At 51.1% G+C, this 17,726-nt stretch overlaps 2 protein-coding genes across 2 annotated transcripts; both read right to left on the bottom strand.

Moving 5' to 3' along the window:
• Positions 1 to 945: 945 nt before the first annotated feature.
• hrh2b (histamine receptor H2b) lies at positions 946 to 2,353 on the bottom strand. Its single transcript, XM_084698574.1, has 2 exons — positions 1,718 to 2,353; positions 946 to 1,398 (listed from the first exon to the last, which is right to left on the bottom strand). The coding sequence occupies exons 1-2, from the start codon at positions 2,351 to 2,353 to the stop codon at positions 946 to 948; spliced, it is 1,089 nt and encodes a 362-aa protein (XP_084554700.1).
• A 9,237-nt stretch (positions 2,354 to 11,590) lies between these two features.
• LOC146287797 (uncharacterized) lies at positions 11,591 to 17,075 on the bottom strand. The gene is made up of 6 exons (XM_084698724.1): positions 16,989 to 17,075; positions 16,101 to 16,858; positions 15,590 to 15,716; positions 13,473 to 14,557; positions 13,117 to 13,191; positions 11,591 to 12,546 (listed from the first exon to the last, which is right to left on the bottom strand). The coding sequence occupies exons 2-6, from the start codon at positions 16,823 to 16,825 to the stop codon at positions 12,327 to 12,329; spliced, it is 2,232 nt and encodes a 743-aa protein (XP_084554850.1). The 5' UTR covers positions 16,826 to 16,858; positions 16,989 to 17,075; the 3' UTR covers positions 11,591 to 12,326.
• Between the last annotated feature and the right edge of the window lie 651 nt (positions 17,076 to 17,726).

The following is a 17,726-nucleotide window of genomic DNA, read 5'->3' as shown; positions in this document are numbered from 1 at the left end:
TTTTCAAAACAAGCAAATTAAGCCACAATGGGTAGCAGATATGCCACAATCTACACAGGTGGCATCAATATGAAACAGGGAAACACAAAGGCCTGTACGGGTAACACAAACACAATGAGACACAATCAGATACGTAGGTTAGATACAGTCAAACACTGACTCAACCAAGTCACACTGGAGTAATTTTTAATTTGTGAGAGAGCTCTCTGGAACATACTGGCTTACTCCCACATGGGATACGTTTTGGAAGGTAGATCAGGTGTCCGGTATGGAATCAGTTTCCCTGAACGGGTTATGGTTAGGGTTAGCCTTCCAAGTGCTTGTATCCAGGTCTGCTAAGATTCTGGATGCCTTCCAGATTATCTCTGACTGGGCCTCTCCGGTCTGGACACACAAAGGCACACAAAAAAACACACACACACACACAGGTACTCACACACACACACACACACTTGCATCCACTGAACCCAACTCAGACGTCACGGTAGTCACCCATTCACTGTTATTGTCTGTGAGCCCTGTGTTGACGAGGGATCTCCTGGGAAACGTTTAACAGTCTGTCCCGTCAGGTTAGCCAGGGAAATGATCAGTCCGGAGGATAAGCCGACCAGCTGGTTAATATTGACTCTTCTCCTCTCTTTGTCCCTACAGTGTTGTCTGAACTCGAGTCAAATGGAAGGTGATAGATAACTCATCCAAAGGATGACTTCCTTCCAAACTGTTTTCATTAGACAGTGTAATAACTGGTCTGTTGAAGCTATGGATTACAATCATGTATATGTGTGTCAATTATTTATTCAGTAGATACTTTTATCCAAAAGGCCGTATGGCGCCCCGGGGGATTTTAACCCGCGAGCTCTTGATCTGCAGTCAAATACTCTAACCACTCAGCCAGAGTATAACCGGGGGGTTCAGTTCCAGTGCGAGGAGGCCTCAGGAGTCCAGCTATGTCGTCTTGTTGCTATTTTCCTGCAGCATGAGGTCCCTTCCCTGCGCCTGGCTGTCCTTGGACAGCTCGTTCCTCTCCCCTCCGCTGACGGCAGCTCCGTTCTGCGGGGACAGACGGAGGCCGGCAGGCCCCCTGCGGCAGCGCGGCCCCCTGCAACGCAGCAGCTCCCCGTAGGCCTTGCGGAAGTCCCTGTTGAGGGAGGGGTACAGGATGGGGTTGAGGGCCGAGTTGAAGTAAGCCAACCACAGCACCACGGAGTGGGCCATGGCTGGAGGGTTCCTCTCCGCCCTCAAGCCCATCACCAGGTAGAAGGTGAAGTAGGGGAACCAGCAGATGACGAAGGCGCCCAGAACGACCGCCAGGGTCGCCGTGGCCTTGTGCTCCCGCGTGGCGACCGTTACCGGGTGCTTGCGGGCGAAGGAGGGGGTGGAGGCGCGGATGCGGCGCACCTGAAAGAAGAGGGCAGCGCGGGTCAGAGAGACACGGGAGGAGCAGATGGGGACGTCTCACCCAGACCTCACGTCATTCTGAGAGGGACGCTTGGATGAAAACGTGCCAAAAACCGGGCTGGGATGTCACGCAACATTACATACGTACATAAAACAGTGCGTTCTCTTGAGCAAAAAATATGACAATATGGGATTGTTAGCATAAGAGACTTATATATGGTGTTTTGTAATGTATATATATGAATATGTATATATATATATATATATATATGTATATATATATATATATAAGATCAATCTTATTAAATAAAACACAGACCTGTTCGCGGGCCACCCTGAATATGCAGAGGTACACCCCGCACATGATCAGCAGCGGGAGGTAGAAGGTGCCAAAGGCATCCAAGATCACGTAGTTGTTGTTCCACTCAAAGCGGCAGGCGGCCACCTCCTCCTCCCCCCCCTCCCCCTCCTCCTCCCCCCCGCCCCGGCCCAGGTGCTGCACGCTGAAGTCGGCTGTGTTCCAGCCCAGGTGGATGGCCAGGAAGGACACGACCAGCGACATGGCCCAGATGGTGGCGATGGCCAGGGCGGCGCGGGCGCCCGTGACCCTGCTGGGGTAGTGCAGCGGGCTGGAGATAGCCAGGTAGCGGTCCACGCTGATGGCCAGCAGGGTGAGGATGGAGGCCGTGCAGAGCATCACGTCCAGGGACACGTAGATGTTGCACAGAGCGCCCCCCAGGGGCCAGTGGTTGTCACGCAGCTCCAGGGTGGCAGACAGGGGCAGCACCAGTATTCCCAGGAGCAGGTCGGTCACCGCTAGCGACACCACGAAGCAGTTGGTGACGCGATGGAGGCGTTTGCTGAAAGCCACTGCCAGACACACAAGCATGTTCCCGCTAATGGTCAGCAGGATGAAGGACACCAGCACCAGCCAACGGAGAACCTGGGAGATCATGTTGTCCCGCCCCCAATGGTGTGAGGTCGACTGGTGGGCGGAGCCTCAGGACAAGGTTTTGACCAATCCCTTTCCTTCGTGGTGGAGCAGTGGTAATGAGATTACTAGTACTTCCTGGTGCTCCTGCGCAATCAGAGGACAGACTCCCTTCTGAATTTGTCAGACTTCAAGAGTCCTTCAAGTTTGTGATATCAGTCTGGTTGGCATGACGATGGATCTGAGATCTGATGTTCTTCCTCCATTTCTTGTCCCTCACTTCACAACAGATGTCCTGTAACATGAAAGCCCGCCTGAGTGAATAGAAAAAAACAAGATTAATTGTACCTACAACTCGCATAGTTCACACTGGCACACCTTTGTAAAACTGTCGACCAATCCACCTTAAAAAAAAAAAACATTTTGTGACCCAAACGACACAAACTTATACAGTAATAATTATGTGTTTATTTAGTGGACGCTCTTATCCGAAGAGACTCACTCTTGATCTGTTGTCAAAAGGCTCTTCCAAAGTGCCATACCCATCCATGTAACACATCAAGAAACACCCATCCCTTCAATCAAACAGCCTCTAACACGTTCTACATGGGCCGCACCACTGCTTTGAAATACCAACCAAAGGAGTCATCTGCATAGTCCGTGTCATTGTACTTTGGTCACTGTTTTAAATGGAAAGAATGTGAGAATGTTAATGAATGGGTCTGCCTCAGAGCCCTTGAGAAGTTTCCGGAAGGTCACCAGACTGTTACTCACAATGTGGTATTCAGACTTTAGCTGAGTTCAGTTGTGTCGATGTGGGCACCTGAGCTCACAGACTTTTACACCATCACACGAAAGCTGTGCATGAGATAAAAAGGTCTGCATCTTTTTATGTACACGTATACATGGATAAAAAATCTAAAATAACTCAAAAATTCGCCGACTGTAGAGTTCCGAGGTAAAGTGTTATCATTCCTGACAGCTGATCCTTGTTGTGGTCCACGCACTCTTATACTCATTGAGATTGATGACATTGGCACATGAACACTGGTACACACACAGGTACACACACAGGCACACACACATGGGTACAGAGGCTGGCTGATGATGAGGATGAACTGTGCCATTAGAGACCAAACCAAATTACTGGGGGTCGGTGGCAATCAGGAACAAACAGCGTCCGTAATGTATTGGCTGCCCAGAGAAGGGTACACACGAGAAACAACAACATCTCCAACCACCAGACCTGGGACATTCGGTCCAACATGAATGGTTAAAGACTGACTATTTCAGTTTGAAAATGATTTAGCCAATCCCCACGCTTCACCCGACTCTAACTGAATCTCGTTCCAACCGTACGGATGTGGGTGGGTCAACCATGAGGAAATCATCTACCCAGCTGCGTCCCAAACAGGCCGGGCTCAGAGGGGTCGTGGCCAGACCAGGGGAGGCAGAGCTGGGCTACCGTCCAGACATGCGGCCTCCGTATCTTATCTATCGTATAGAATGTGCATCTTTTAAATCAGTGGTTCCCAAACCCGGTCCTCGGGACCCCCTGTCCTGCGTGTTTTAGATGTTTCCCTGCTCCAACACACCTGATTCAACTGAATGGGTCGTTATTCAGCTCTGCAGAAGCCTTTTAACGACCATTCATTTGAATCAGGTGTGTTGGAGCAGGGAAACATAAAAAACATGCAGGACAGGGGGTCCCGAGGACCGGGTTTGGGAACCACTGATTTAAATTATATTTAGAACTTGTATCCCTGTCCATGCTGCTATGACATAACAATTTCCCTTTGAGGGATCAATAAAGTATATCTATGTATCTATTTATGTATCATACACGCACAAACTGTATACTCTAAACCATAGTCTCCACCATCGTCTCAATATCATATTTCATTGATTTCCAAATACTGTCTACGCATTGTAAGGTCGCCGAGACAGGTAAATGCCACCCAGAAGTACACAAGCCAACGTTGACATTTACTGCCATTTGGACGATAGACATGAACTGGCCCAAAAAGATAAAGATAGATGGAAATCTTTATGAGAGAGAGAGAGAGAGAGAGAGAGAGAGAGAGAGAGAGAGAGAGAGAGAGAGAGAGAGAGAGAGAGAGAGAGAGAGAGAGAGAGAGAGAGAGAGAGAGAGAGAGAGAGAGAGAGAGAGAGAAAGAGAGAGAGAGAGATACTTGAAGAGAGACAGACAGACACGTGCATAGTGATGCCTGACTGAAGCCCAGTCCTAATAGCCTTGGGATAAACAAAACTTACCACAAGTCTACTGCACTATCCACACAGACAATATATAAATCATGAGATCTGTACCTCACCTTCTACCTTACCTAATCTGTCCTTGCTCTAAGCCCCAGAGAAACTGCTGTCAAAACACAACTCAAAACTAACTATTTTCATAGACTTTTCAGCAGAATTGATGTTAATGTGTAGATTGTACAAGAATACTAAAATGAATTACCAGGAAACACAGAACCTTTCTTTCGTGGAATTTTGAAACATTGCCCACTGTCTATCTGATCTTGACATTCAGAAGTCTTTTAAGTTAGTGATTGAAAGTAGCTGTAGCGCTCCTCAGAACGCCAAATCTTCAGAAATCTACATTCAAGCATTCATTATTCACATACTATAAACACATGCTAATTTACTGACTAGTTTCGATAGAATACATTCAAAGGTTTGTACAACAAACAATAGGTTTGTACAAACTACAAAATAATTACAAACTACTAAACAATAGGTACACACTAGGTACAAACTCCAAAATACAAACTCTTGTTTCACAAGAGTTTTAATGTTTGTTTAACTGCACATTTGCTGTTCCAGGCATAGTTGTACATGATAATAGTTATCGATATTAGTTACAAACCATACGAGTTATAATCCATGATACTGATAGTCCATAATAATTTAAAACCATAATCCCTAGCATTTCATAACAACAGAGCGTCTTACCTCAGTGACAACACTTCTTACACCAAACCTTCAGAGAGGTATGAAGATTGCTTTCTCTCCCTGTTTCTCCACCACGCTTGTTCCCTCCCTCTTGGTCAACAACTCACCTCTGGTTCGCTCTGTATTTATTTTCTCACTCACTCTCTCCCTCCCTTCCTGTCTTTCTCTCCTCTCCCTCTCTCCATCTCCCCTCCACCTCTCTCTCTCTCTCTCTCTCTCTCTCGCTCTCTTTCGCTCTCTCTTTCTCTCTCCCTCTCTCTTTTATACTTGTATTGACCCCTTCCTCCTTCTGCCAACTATCATTTCCTTCCATCCTGTCAAACCAGCCAATTGCATTATTTTGATTTAGAAAATTCATCATGCCTACCTAATGACCTTACTCCATTCACACCCATCTACACAACCACACGCACACACACTCACATGTACACACAACACAGTGAAACCTTGACCTTTTGCTGTGTGTGATTTGGTGTGTTTGATGGGAACTGGACATCTTATCAACTGACAGCCATATTTGGTAGTACTTTCCATCCCAGAGGGAATCATCGTCAGACAGTATATCATATAGATGCAGATCAAGTGCAATCATGAGAACCACGAAAGCTCTGTTTACGGAAATCGAGATGTGCTGGGCTTGATAAACCCTGGGCAGGGGAGGCTGGAGGTCGTGGCTGAAAGCTGCTGGCCTCTCTATTGGTGTATTTACCGTTCGTGTATCCTTGAGGTCACTAGTGGACCTAGAAGGTGCTTTGAGGGAGAGAGAGAGAAATAGGGCAGAGGGATAGAGAGGGAGAGAGAGAGAGAGAGAGAGAGAGAGAGAGAGAGAGAGAGAAGGAGAGAGAATGATATAGAGAAAGAGAGTGAGAGAGAGACAGACAGACAGAGGGAAAGAGGGAGGGAGAGAGAGAGAGAGAGAGAGAGGGAAAGAGGGAGGGAGAGAGAGAGAGAGAGAGAGAGAGAGAGAGAGAGAGAGAGAGAGAGAGAGAGAGAGAGAGAGAGAGAGAGAGAGAGAGAGAGGGAGGGAGGGAGAGAGAGAGAGAGAGAGAGAGAGAGAGAGAGAGAGAGAGAGAGAGAGAGGGAGAGGGAAAGAGGGAGGGAGAAAGAGAGAGAGAGGACGAGGAAAGAGAGAGAAATAAAATAGTGAAAATGGGGAGAGTAAGACATAGTAGGATAGAGAGGGGTTCACTCTGAATGCTAGCGTCAGACGACAGGGATGTTCAGCGATCCAGGCCAATGTAACTTCAAACATCGAAATGCAGTCGGGAAACTGTCCGTTAACTTTGCACAGTGCGCTTTTCTGTGATCAAACCAACAAAATAACAAAACAATAAGGCACTGCTATGATCCACATAAAGCGATATTATCGAGGCAGAGCGAGATATTTCAAATGTAATTGATAAGGAATCCATCAGCCTTTGTATAACAGGTTTCCGTAACTTGATAACCAACTGATTATTTCTACCAAAGTCTATGGTATCTAAACTTTACATTGTTTGCTTGTGTTTATTATTTCACCCTGTTAGTCAGTCCTTTTTGTCACAGGTAGTGGTAACGTACACACAGTCTGTATTGAGCTGTGTTAGATGGTGGGAAAGATATAAAGGCACAGATGGTAGCGCCACTGATAGCTTTGTCCTTATCAATGAACAGTGCGTCAAAATGCATCATTGACTCAAAGGTTAAAATATCAGTGTAGACAGAAGTACTTTAATTAAAAAAAACATGGACTAGCGCACAAACAAACAGGCATACAAGTGTTCCAGGATGTAATTACACATTTAACAGTGTGTGGAGGTCACTTCAAGACACGTGGGTGTGTCCCTTTAAATGCGTGACGGAGCTGCACCGGAAGTCATGCATCTTAAAGCTCACTGCCTGCTGCCCTCTTCAGGTCTTCTGTAAAACTACATCTTACAATCCAAACGTTGAGCACATTTCTATTTACAGAGGCAAGCTGTGAAAATACACACACAGGGAAAGCTAAGGGGGAGCGAGGGAGAGACATAGAGTGAGAGACAGAGAGAGAGAGAGAGAGAGAGAGAGAGAGAGAAACTGAGAGAGAGAGATAGCTAGAGAGAGAGAGGGGGTGTTACTGCAGTTCTTCCAGCTGATCTGAGATGATGTATGACACTCAGTTGTGAAGTCCCCTGTTGCTACTATTGAAACGAAGGGGGAAGGGAGGATGAGTTAATAGGTACGCAGTTAGGGAACGTGTTATATTGGCGTGTGTGTGTTTGTGTGTTTGTGTGTGTGCCAAAACACATTTTGGGCAATTACGTAAAAAAGGCAAATTTGCATGCCAAGTCTACATATTAAACATAAAAAATATGAACTGTGACATGGTAATCTGAGTTTATAATAATCTGGGATTCATGTCACATTGTGAGGTGTGTGACCTTAGAACTTTGTGTTATGGGGTTCTCTGCTGTGAGATCACTTCCTCCAGCGTGTCTCTCTATGTTTGCAGTTCATGTGTGTAAGGTTAGCGTGTGTAGACTCAGGATGTCATGTCGCATGTCAGTGGATATTATCATTCTGCCTCTACAACTCCTCTGGGCTCATTAGCAGAGATTGGAAGTGTCTCTGGGCGACACGATCCTGTCTCTGTCTGTCTGTCATCCCCACACACGACGCCCTGCTAACAAGCTGGGAGACACTCAGGGAGGTCATGCATACAGCTCGCTGTGTCGCTCTACCTGTCTATCTGTCTGTCTGCCTGTCTACCTGTCTGTTTCTCTGTCCGTCTACCTGTCTGCCTCCCTGACTCAATCTCGAGCACACCCTTCACCTCATTGCTAAAGACTGTGCATTGCTGACTGATGTGTGGCTAACTGATGTGTGGCTGTGTGGTGTGATGTCTGCTGTGTTGTTATCTGGTGCGTTGTTTTGTTGTTGAGCTCAGATGGCCCTACCGAGGGGGGGGGGGGTGTCTACCCCCCGCCTTGAGGGCTGGGGTGACCCCTCTGGACCCTGCAGATGATGCCCACGCCATGTGCTGCCCTGCACCCCCTACCAGCGCTGCATTTTTCCGTGCCAGCTTAACGATTTTCCTTCTTTTTTTTTTTCCTCCTTCTCTTCTCCCTCCTCCTCCTGCTCCTCCTCCGCTGTGCTCTGTCACTACTCATTGTCGTCGTCGCGCGGCGTGCAGAGATCGCATCTGGGTGGACTGAAGCTTGTGTGAGCCCCCCGGAGAGTACCGATCCGGGGGAGGGGGGAGGGGGGAGGGGGGAGGGGGGAGGGGGGAGGGGATGAGGGGGAGGGGGGAGGGGGGAGGGGGGAGGGGGGAGGGGGGAGGGGATGAGGGGGGAGGGGGGAGGGGGGAGGGGGGAGGGGGGAGGGGGGAGGGGGGAGGGGGAAGAGAGTGGGCGAGGGGGGAGGGGGAGGGGGGAGGGGGGAGGGGGGAGGGGGAGGGGATGAGGGGGGAGGGGGGAGGGGGGAGGGGGGAGGGGGGAGGGGGGAGGGGATGAGGGGGGAGGGGGGAGGGGGGAGGGGGGAGGGGGGAGGGGATGAGGGGGAGGGGGGAGGGGGGAGGGGATGAGGGGGGAGGGGGAGGGGGGAGGGGGGAGGGGGGAGAGGGGAGGGGATGAGGGGGGAGGGGGGAGGGGGGAGGGGGGAGGGGGAGGGGATGAGGGGGGAGGGGGGAGGGGGAGGGGGGAGGGGGAGGGGGGAGGGGGGAGGGGGGAGGGGGGAGGGGGAAGAGAGTGGGCGTCTGGGAGGAGAGGGGGCATGGAAGGGGGGTGGGGGGTTGGATGGGATGGACTGAGGGAGGATGAGGGGGCTGGGAGAGCAGGGGGGAGGAAGGGGGAGGGAGACTAGCCCCCCTCGGCCCACCCCAGCCCCCATTTTTCCCCAGGGAGAACCGCCAGTGTGTCTCCACGTCAAACAGAGTTGTTAGTCCTCCTTCAGATGAGTCGAACCGGCAGAGCTGTTTCCATTTTTAGGGGGGGGGGGGTGGTGAGAGGAAGAGTCTGTTATGTTTATAGGTCACGGATGGGAGCTTTAGATAGGGACAGGGCAGAGGAGAAGCGGGGAGGGGGGAGGGTGGAGGGCGGCGAGGACATCCGAGCAGAACGACTTCTGAGATATGCCTCAGATTTCACATACCGGGGGGTTTGGTGTAATGGGTGGGGGACCATACAAGCATGAAATATACCCTTTCCCAATCGCATACCTTACAGTAACAGTGATTTAACAAGTGTGAGGGGGGAAAAAAGAATACATTTGAGCTGGATGGGACACACCAGCACATGTACCAAACTCCAATGCAAAGGCTAACAGGAGAGATGTCACATCCTGTTTACACATCCTTAACATCTGTTTACACATCCTGTTTACACATCCTTAACATCTGTTTACACATCATTAACATCTGTTTACACATCCTGTTTACACATCCTTAACATCTGTTTACACATCCTGTTTACACATCCTTAACATCTGTTTACACATCCTGTTTACACATCCTTAACATCTGTTTACACATCCTGTTTACACATCCTTAACATCTGTTTACACATCCTGTTTACACATCCTTAACATCTGTTTACACATCCTGTTTACACATCCTTGACATCTGTTTACACATCCTGTTTACACATCCTTGACATCTGTTTACACATCCTGTTTACACATCCTTAACATCTGTTCTGTCCATCATTATTTTGAGCCACTGCACGCCATTCCCCTGCACAAGCTTCTTCCGTTCCAGGGCAGTAAGGCGGTAATGAGCTTTAAGCAGGGAAACGGTACAGTCTGGAGTTATTTCTGAAAGCCTTGGCCTTGTTTCTGTTCTGGCTGTTCTCCGTCCCCTTCCCGTAGAATTACGTTCGTTACAATCTAAGTGGAAAGTTTCTTTCAAAACATATTTCTCTGAAGCCGGTCTGAACCCAGAGGAGGTTAGCGGGCATCTGGCTAAGTGGAACTCAGTCTTCTCTCCTCCTCTCTTCTGTCTTAGGAAAGATTACTTCGCTGAATCCACTTATAAAAGCACTGATGATAGATAGACCCTTATGGTACATCTCCTTCTGTCTGTCCTTCACACACACACACACACACACACACACACACACACACACACACACACACACACAGCGTGGTTATGGACAGTAAGGCTCGTCTGAAGAGTAGATATGATCTTGTTCTGGGCCTATCAAAGTTATCTGAGGCCAGAAGAAGTTGTGTACAAAATATGAATATGAGAACAGCACATCCAGACTGTGAGTGTAGAGTTGTTCAGGGCAGAGAATTGGTTCCCAACTCAAACTAGATGTTTGTCTTTTAATCTGTTGATCTCATCCAAACTTTTCCAAAGTAGAATGTTTCCCTTAGCCTTCTAGCTACAAAAACAACAGCTAAATCAGCTCCCATGGCTACCTCTGTTTCACTGTGGTAATGTGGTAATTCAGGATGCGTGTGTGGGTGAGTTTGTGTGGGGGTGTGTGGGCAAGGGTGTGTCAGTGTGTGTGTGTTTGTGCTTGCACGTGAGCATGTCTGTGTGTGCGTGTGCGTGTGTGTGTATCTTCGCCCATGGACAAACTCATTGTAGGATTTTTTTATGCTTGAGTGCAGCCTTCCGTCATGTCATTGTTTAACTCAAAAGCCTTTTTAAAAAGCCTGTTAGGCTTCAGATTGTTTGGGGATTTGGAGACCTTCCGCACGAGTCTCCTCCCCTCTGGGAACCACGCAGGGAAAGTTTCCCCACTTCCAGGGCCGGCTGTCTGGGCCTGGCTGTCCGACTGAGTCAGGGTAGACAGGACTGGGTGTCAGGGTAGACAGGACTGGGTGTGTTAAGGTATGGAGAACAGGGCTGGGTGTGTTGAGGTATGGAGGACAGGGCTGGGTGTGTAGAGGTATGGAGGACAGGGCAGGGTGTGTTGAGGTATGGAGGACAGGGCAGGGTGTGTTGAGGTATGGAGGACAGGGCTGGGTGTGTTGAGGTATGGAGAACAGGGCTGGGTGTGTAGAGGTATGGAGGACAGGGCTGGGTGTGTTGAGGTATGGAGAATGATGTTCTCCAAGTTTAAGGAGTACTGGTCCATATGTCTAGTCTGTTTTTGAGGACTGTGTACGCGCCAGCCTCTGTTTACACACACACAAGCACAAACACACACACTCATACACACATTACTACAATGGCACAGAAGTAGCTGTTGGAGTTGCCATTTTGGAAAAACGTTTGGATAAAACCTCCCCAGAGCTGTGCAGCACACATTGAGATCAAACCTTGACCATAATCCATATTAAGATGAACTTTGGACACATGAAAAGCTTTGGTGGACAGTTTGCACTTTGGTTTATTTCGTTTTATAAAATCTGGTTGATACACAGACCCTGGGTGACGCTTGTGCGGGGACAACTCTGGGAGTTTGGCACACTTCACCTGAACCGTTATTATAGTAAAGTATTCATTTAGCGGACGCTTTTATCCCAAGCTACGTACAGCTCAAGGGAACATTTTTACCTGCGACCTCTTGATCTGTAGTCAAGTGCTTCTAATGTCCGAATCATGCCCTCCTGTATTGCGAGCCACTTTAACCACCCATAAACAGGACATCGCCGAAACGACAAAGTCTCCTATCTAGCTTCCAGTACGCAGTGAATACTTTTGCAAGCTGCTGGACAATTGTGTTCATGTTATGACTAGACATGGATACCATCTTTCAGTATATGATTCACTTGTTTATAGAGAAAACAAAAGTGCTGTTGTATTTCCTCAAAGAGAAAGGATGATGGGTAATATTAAATATGCTAAACAGAGACGGAAAGAGGGAAAGGAGAGTCCTTCTTATGATACAGTCAACTAGGAAAGTGTCTTACAGTCAGTCACTCTGTGCAGTTCCTGTTGAGCATGCCGAGACCTGAGCGGACAGGAAGTGGACGACAGTCAAACAGGAAGTATCACCTTTAGAGCCCATCGGGTTGACAGGAAGTGAAGGAGTGTCAAAGCTTCTTGCTTATTGGTGATGTCAGCTCTGATAATAAACTGGTGAACCACATGATCTGGAGAGGGGGTAGGCTGGGAGGCCTAAGTTCGCTGGATTTTCCTGGGTAGCCATCGAAGGAGGGTTTTGCACAACTTCCTGCTTTTGACCTTTGACCTGGACATGGTTTTGATGAGGTTCTCGGTGAGCAGGGCGGTGTTGTGGGGCAGGGAGGGGAGGCTTGGAGGAGCTTCACCCACCGCTCTCGGAGGATTCAGAACATCCATGAAAGCCCTCTCCTGCTGCCTGAAGTCATACTCCACACTGGAGAGAGAGAGAGAGAGAGAGAGAGAGAGAGAGAGAGAGAGAGAGAGAGAGAGAGAGGGAGGGAGGGAGGGAGAGACAGAGAGAGAGAGAGAGAGAGAGAGAGAGAGAGAGAGAGAGAGAGAGAGAGAGAGAGAGAGAGAGGGAGGGAGGGAGGGAGGGAGGGAAAGGGAGGGAGGGAGGGAGGGAGGGAGGGAGGGAGGGAGGGAGGGAGGGAGGGAGGGAGGGAGGGAGGGAGGGAGGGAGGAAGGAAGGGAGGGAGGGAGGGAGGGAGGGAGAGACAGAGAGAGAGAGAGAGAGAGAGAGAGAGAGAGAGAGAGAGAGAGAGAGAGAGGGAGGGAGGGAGGGAGGGAGGGAGGGAGGGAGGGAGAGACAGAGAGAGAGAGACAGAGAGAGAGAGAGAGAGGGAGGGAGGGAGGGAGGGAGGGAGGGAGGGAGGGAGGGAGGGAGGGAGATAAACTGGTCTTGAACAACTGTATAATATAGTGCTAATCATAACATATTTCATTGAATATACGGGCAAACAGGAGAGTGCGCCCGATCTCTCCAGTTCTCCTCGCTGGTTCTCACCTGTAGACAATGCAGGCAGTCTTCTGACAGGTGAAACAGGCCTTAAGGTCCTGGCCGGTTCTGAAGGAACGGCGTCTGTAACAAGGAACACACGTGAATTAGAACCCTGGAGCCGTCTCACGCGTTCTCACTCTGAATCCTTCCTTGAACATTCTCAGCCGTGTCACTTTCCAAAAACTCTTTTGTTCAATTACCTCCTCAAGTCACCTGCTCCTCTTTAGCCCTCACCCTCCCCCTCTCCCCCTCTCCCCCTCTCCCTCTCCCTCCTCCTTCTCCCTCCTACTCGCCCTTTCTCTCTCCTCTCCCCTTCCCTTCCCCACTCCCTCCCCCCTCCTCCCCTTCCCCTCGCGCCTCACCCCTTGCTGAGAGCGTGGCTCATCTCCAGGTCGTTGATGATGTTGAGCAGGGTAGTGATCCTGTCCTGGTTAGCCTCCAGGCTGGCCTCCACGCTGTGCAGCCGCTGCACGAGGCCAGCGGGCCGGCCGAACCCTGGGGAGGGGGGCAGCAGGAGGGGGGCACTGTCCGGGTGGCAGTGAGCCAATCTGGGGTCCTCCAGACAGGGGACCTGCAGCACCGCCCCCAGCCGTCGGTGGGCCTCCCTGGGATGGGGGAGGGCGAAGGAGGTGGGGCGTGAGTGCGTGCGGGAGGGAGGGAGCAGGGGGTTGCACGTGGCTGTGTTCAGCGGAGGCACGGTGATGGTGTTTGACAGAGGGGCTGTGGAGAGCGGGGACGGCGGGCCGGGGTGCAGGGGCGGCGCGGGGGGCGAGGACGGGCGGCTCGGGGATGGGGAGACGGCGCTGTTGGCGTGCTCGGTCGTGTTAGCCCGCGACGCGCTGAGGGCAGCGGGGACGGTCCGCGCCGGCGCTGAAGGTGCAGGCTCGCTGTTGTTGTTGTCGTGTGCCTGCGTGTGTGGGCAGGGTCGAGCCAGGGCGTAAGCACGCATGGATGACTCGCTCCTGGCCATGCACTCTAGATCTGGATGTGTCACGTGCGCCGTTTTGGGTTGCGGGTGTGTGCCACTGTCTGTCTGGCTCTGTGCGGCTGTGAGACCACTCCGCTCTGAATCGTGAGGTCTTTTTTGGGTGGTGTATTTTGGGTAGTTGGTGACCTGGTAATGAATCGAGTAGCCGTGATGCGGTTCGTTCTGCCCGTCTGCTTCAGTGATAGCGTCACGCTGCCTGACAGGAACTGTTAGCTGTTTTGGATACGCGTTCACGTGCAGGATAGGTTCAGTGACAAGCCGGTGGTGGGTGGTCATGTGGGGCGTTGGTTTGTCAGTGGGCTTGTACGGAGTTGGTGCGTGATGAGTTTTTGTGTTTGCGTGGCTTTTGTCCTGATCATTGTAAGCGTGTGACGCGTTCCAACGGTTGCAGACTCTGTCACATTGCACCTGTGTCCTGATCACAGGGTCGCAGTGGGTTGGTGATGTGGTCGAGGGGGTCTGTGGGCAAGGGATGATTCTGTATAAATCCAGTTTATTATCACGAGGATTCTTTGTCTGTGTTCCGTTTGATGATGCGAATTTAGGGAGAGGGGGTTTTCGGAGGTATGTGAGTTTTACCGGATCTGCTGAGTCGAGGGTTGCAATTTTTAGAGGTGTATTCACAGCTTTCGGGACTGACGTCGAGGGTGTTGAGAGGGCAGGTTTGGGAGATGCTGTTGTTGGGGTGGAGACTGCAGGTTCAGGGGGTGCTGCTGTGTAAGGTTTGCTTGATGAGTTAGAGGAAGCGGTTATGTCTTTCAGCGTGCTGGACACAGTCGTGCTGGACGCAGTCGTGTGTGACGCGTTGACGCGTCGAGTCAATCGTAGTGTCTTTGCTGGGTTTGTGGTGGCTGGTTGTGATGCTGAATACAGACTGACAGGGGTTTGTGTGAGTGGTGTGTTTGTAATGCTCGTGTGTGTACATGTGTCGTCCAGGTCACTGTGAAGAGATGGATGTGGTTTGTGGGCCAGCTCAGTAAATGTACTTGTGAATGGTGAGTGTGCAGGTTTAGGTAGTGCAATTGTGTGTGGTGTGTGTGCAACTCTAGCCAGTGCAGTTGTGTGTGTTGGTTTAGCTAGAGCAGTTGTGTAGGGTGTCTGTGCAGAGTTAGCTAATGTAGCTGTGAATGGTGTGTGTATAGGTTTCGAAGTGTATGCTAGGTGTTCTGATTGAGCTAAAGTGGTTGTGCGTGGTGCGCATACAGATTGAGCCAGTGTAGTTGTGTACTGTGTGTGTACAGGTTTAGGGGGCAGAAGTGCGTGTTGTGTGTTTCTAGGACAGAGAGGGGTGTTTCGTGTGTGTGTGTTTCCCGGACAGAGAGGGGTGTTTCGTGTGTGTGTGTCTTGTGGAGGTAAAGGTGTGTTATGCGTGCTCGCAGGTCGAGATGGTTCAGCCTTGTGTCCTATGAAGGACGCTTTCGGAGGTAAAGTTATCTGGGACACGACATTCACCTCCGCGCGTGCAGCGTTTGGTTGCGTCGCTATGGATACCTGGGATGGCAGTTCCAGGGTCGTGGGTCTGGGAGGTTTGCTCCAGAACACCTGGGTCACACGGGAGTTCCGCCGACCGTGGTCCCCTCTCCTTGTTTCTATGGTTGCCTTGGTGACCGTGATGGTTCTGGTGTGTATGACGGTGGTGGGGTGGGTGGGCAAGGGGGGCGCCGAGGGGAGGGCGGGGGCCAGGGGGTCTCTGCTGGGGGGGCAGCAGAGCGGGGGTGGGGGATGTGGGGTGTCGGTCTGTTTGGGTGGTCCGCCTGGATGATGCGAGGGCGGGGGCTCAACGTGGATGCCGGGGTTCCTGTCAGCGTGGAGGAAGGGGGTCGTCCGCTGGCTCTGCTTGGCGGAGAAGCCCAGCTGGGAGAGGCTCTGTTTGGGCCCTCTCTCAGACTCAGCCCCCTCCCTCTCCGTGGAGGTTTGTGGAGGGAGGAGGCCAGGGGGGAGGCCAGGGGGGCCCTGGAGCGAAGGGGGCTCTCTGCTCCCGGCTGCAGCTCCCTCAGGGCACCCAGTCGACAGCTTCTTCCTGGCGCCCAGGGGGCCCGAGACCACCCCGAGCACCAGGCTCTGCCTCCCCCCACAGTGGCTGCAGATGCGGTGGGCCGCTCTGAAGGGCGGAGGGCCGGCTGGAAGTCCGGGGTTCCCATCGTGGGCCTTGGAGGAGGCCAAAACCGCCTCGTCACTGTCGTCGGTACAAATCCCACCAATGGCCTCAGAGTCCACCACGCTGCCATTGGTGTAGCGAAGGTCCCGCCTCCCTTTGGCGGCGGCGGTCACCCCGCCCCCTGAAAGGTGTGGGTTGGTCTTGATTGCTCGGGCGTAACAGCAAGTCCCGCTGGATCTCCGACTGTACATCCCACCAGCTGGGCTGTCGAGCCCTTCAAAAGTAACTCCTTTTTTGGCCTTGTACTCTAAGCTCCTCTGTTTCGAAATTCCACCTCTCCCTTGGCCTCCCCCGATCTGTCCGGTTGGCTCCTCCCCCTTAGCGTCTGGAGGGTATCCATTGGACGTCAGAGTGATCCTGCCGTCTGATTGGAGGGAGAGAGTGTCCGTCAGCCTATGTCGTGTTGCTGGGGTTGTCTGAACTCCGATGCTGCACTGGGGACCCCACGTCAATGACAGTGGTGGCTCCGCCCTCTCCCCTCCTGCCGTCCTCCAACCACGCACCCCCACCAGGGCGGGGACTCCGAGTACTGGCACGGGAGTGGTCAGATCAGCTGCCCGTCTGCCCATCTCTATTCTGATTGACTCACACCATCACATCGTCTGGTGAGAGAAAGGGAGGTTAGTGCATCGTTGAAGATTTCACTTAACTGTTATAAGGAAAGTTTAGCTCGAAACACAAAATGTTTGAGATGAAGTACACATCAAGGGCCCGCGATATAAAAGTGCTCACATGCAGCAGAAATGGAGGACAAGTGGAGGACTGGAGTCTGAATGGCAGATCTGAGATAATGCTGATGAATAATGGGCCTTTCCAAATCTGCCACAACCATACAAAAAAAATAAATGAAAATAACATTTTGGATGGATTTAACCTTCGCTGACAAAGACAGTTAGTCAATGAGATACATAGCTGTTTTCAAAACCCAACACTGTGCTTGTTTAGAATTCCACCGAGAAATAGTCATTCTATGCCTGGCTGTCACACTGCCAAACTCTCTATAGAACCATCCCAATAAACTAACTCTCCTATGGGCACCTTGAGTTGGAGGGAAACCTGGACTGGATTACAGAGGATAACAGTCTCCATGGACCCTCAGCCTCGTCACAGAGTCCCCCCACGTCGCCTCACAACCTCTCCCCTGTCTCCCCCACCATCCTGGGCCACAGCATCTCCCCTGCCCCCTGTCATCTCCCGGCCCACCTTGGACAGGCAGGGTGGAGAGGTGGGGGGTTGGCAGGGAGAGGAGGGGTTAGAGGGGGGTTAATGTATGCATGTATGCTAATGTGTTCATTAAAGCCAGCCAAGGGTACATTAATCAGCGAGTGTGTGTGCATTTAACTGTCACGCGAAATGTCAGAGCGCCTTTCTCCGTGTGTCGACTTTGTGTGTGTTACCGAAGCGTGCAACTACAGATCAGTGGTCAACACAAGGACAGTGTTGTGGGTGTGCGTGTGTGTGTGTGTGTGT

This window comes from Hypomesus nipponensis, chromosome 5 (assembly GCF_054491055.1).
Source record: "Hypomesus nipponensis isolate SF chromosome 5, ASM5449105v1, whole genome shotgun sequence".
NCBI lineage: Eukaryota > Metazoa > Chordata > Actinopteri > Osmeriformes > Osmeridae > Hypomesus > Hypomesus nipponensis.
Note: the sequence above shows the minus strand (reverse complement) of the source record. Positions and strands in the feature narration are given on the sequence as shown.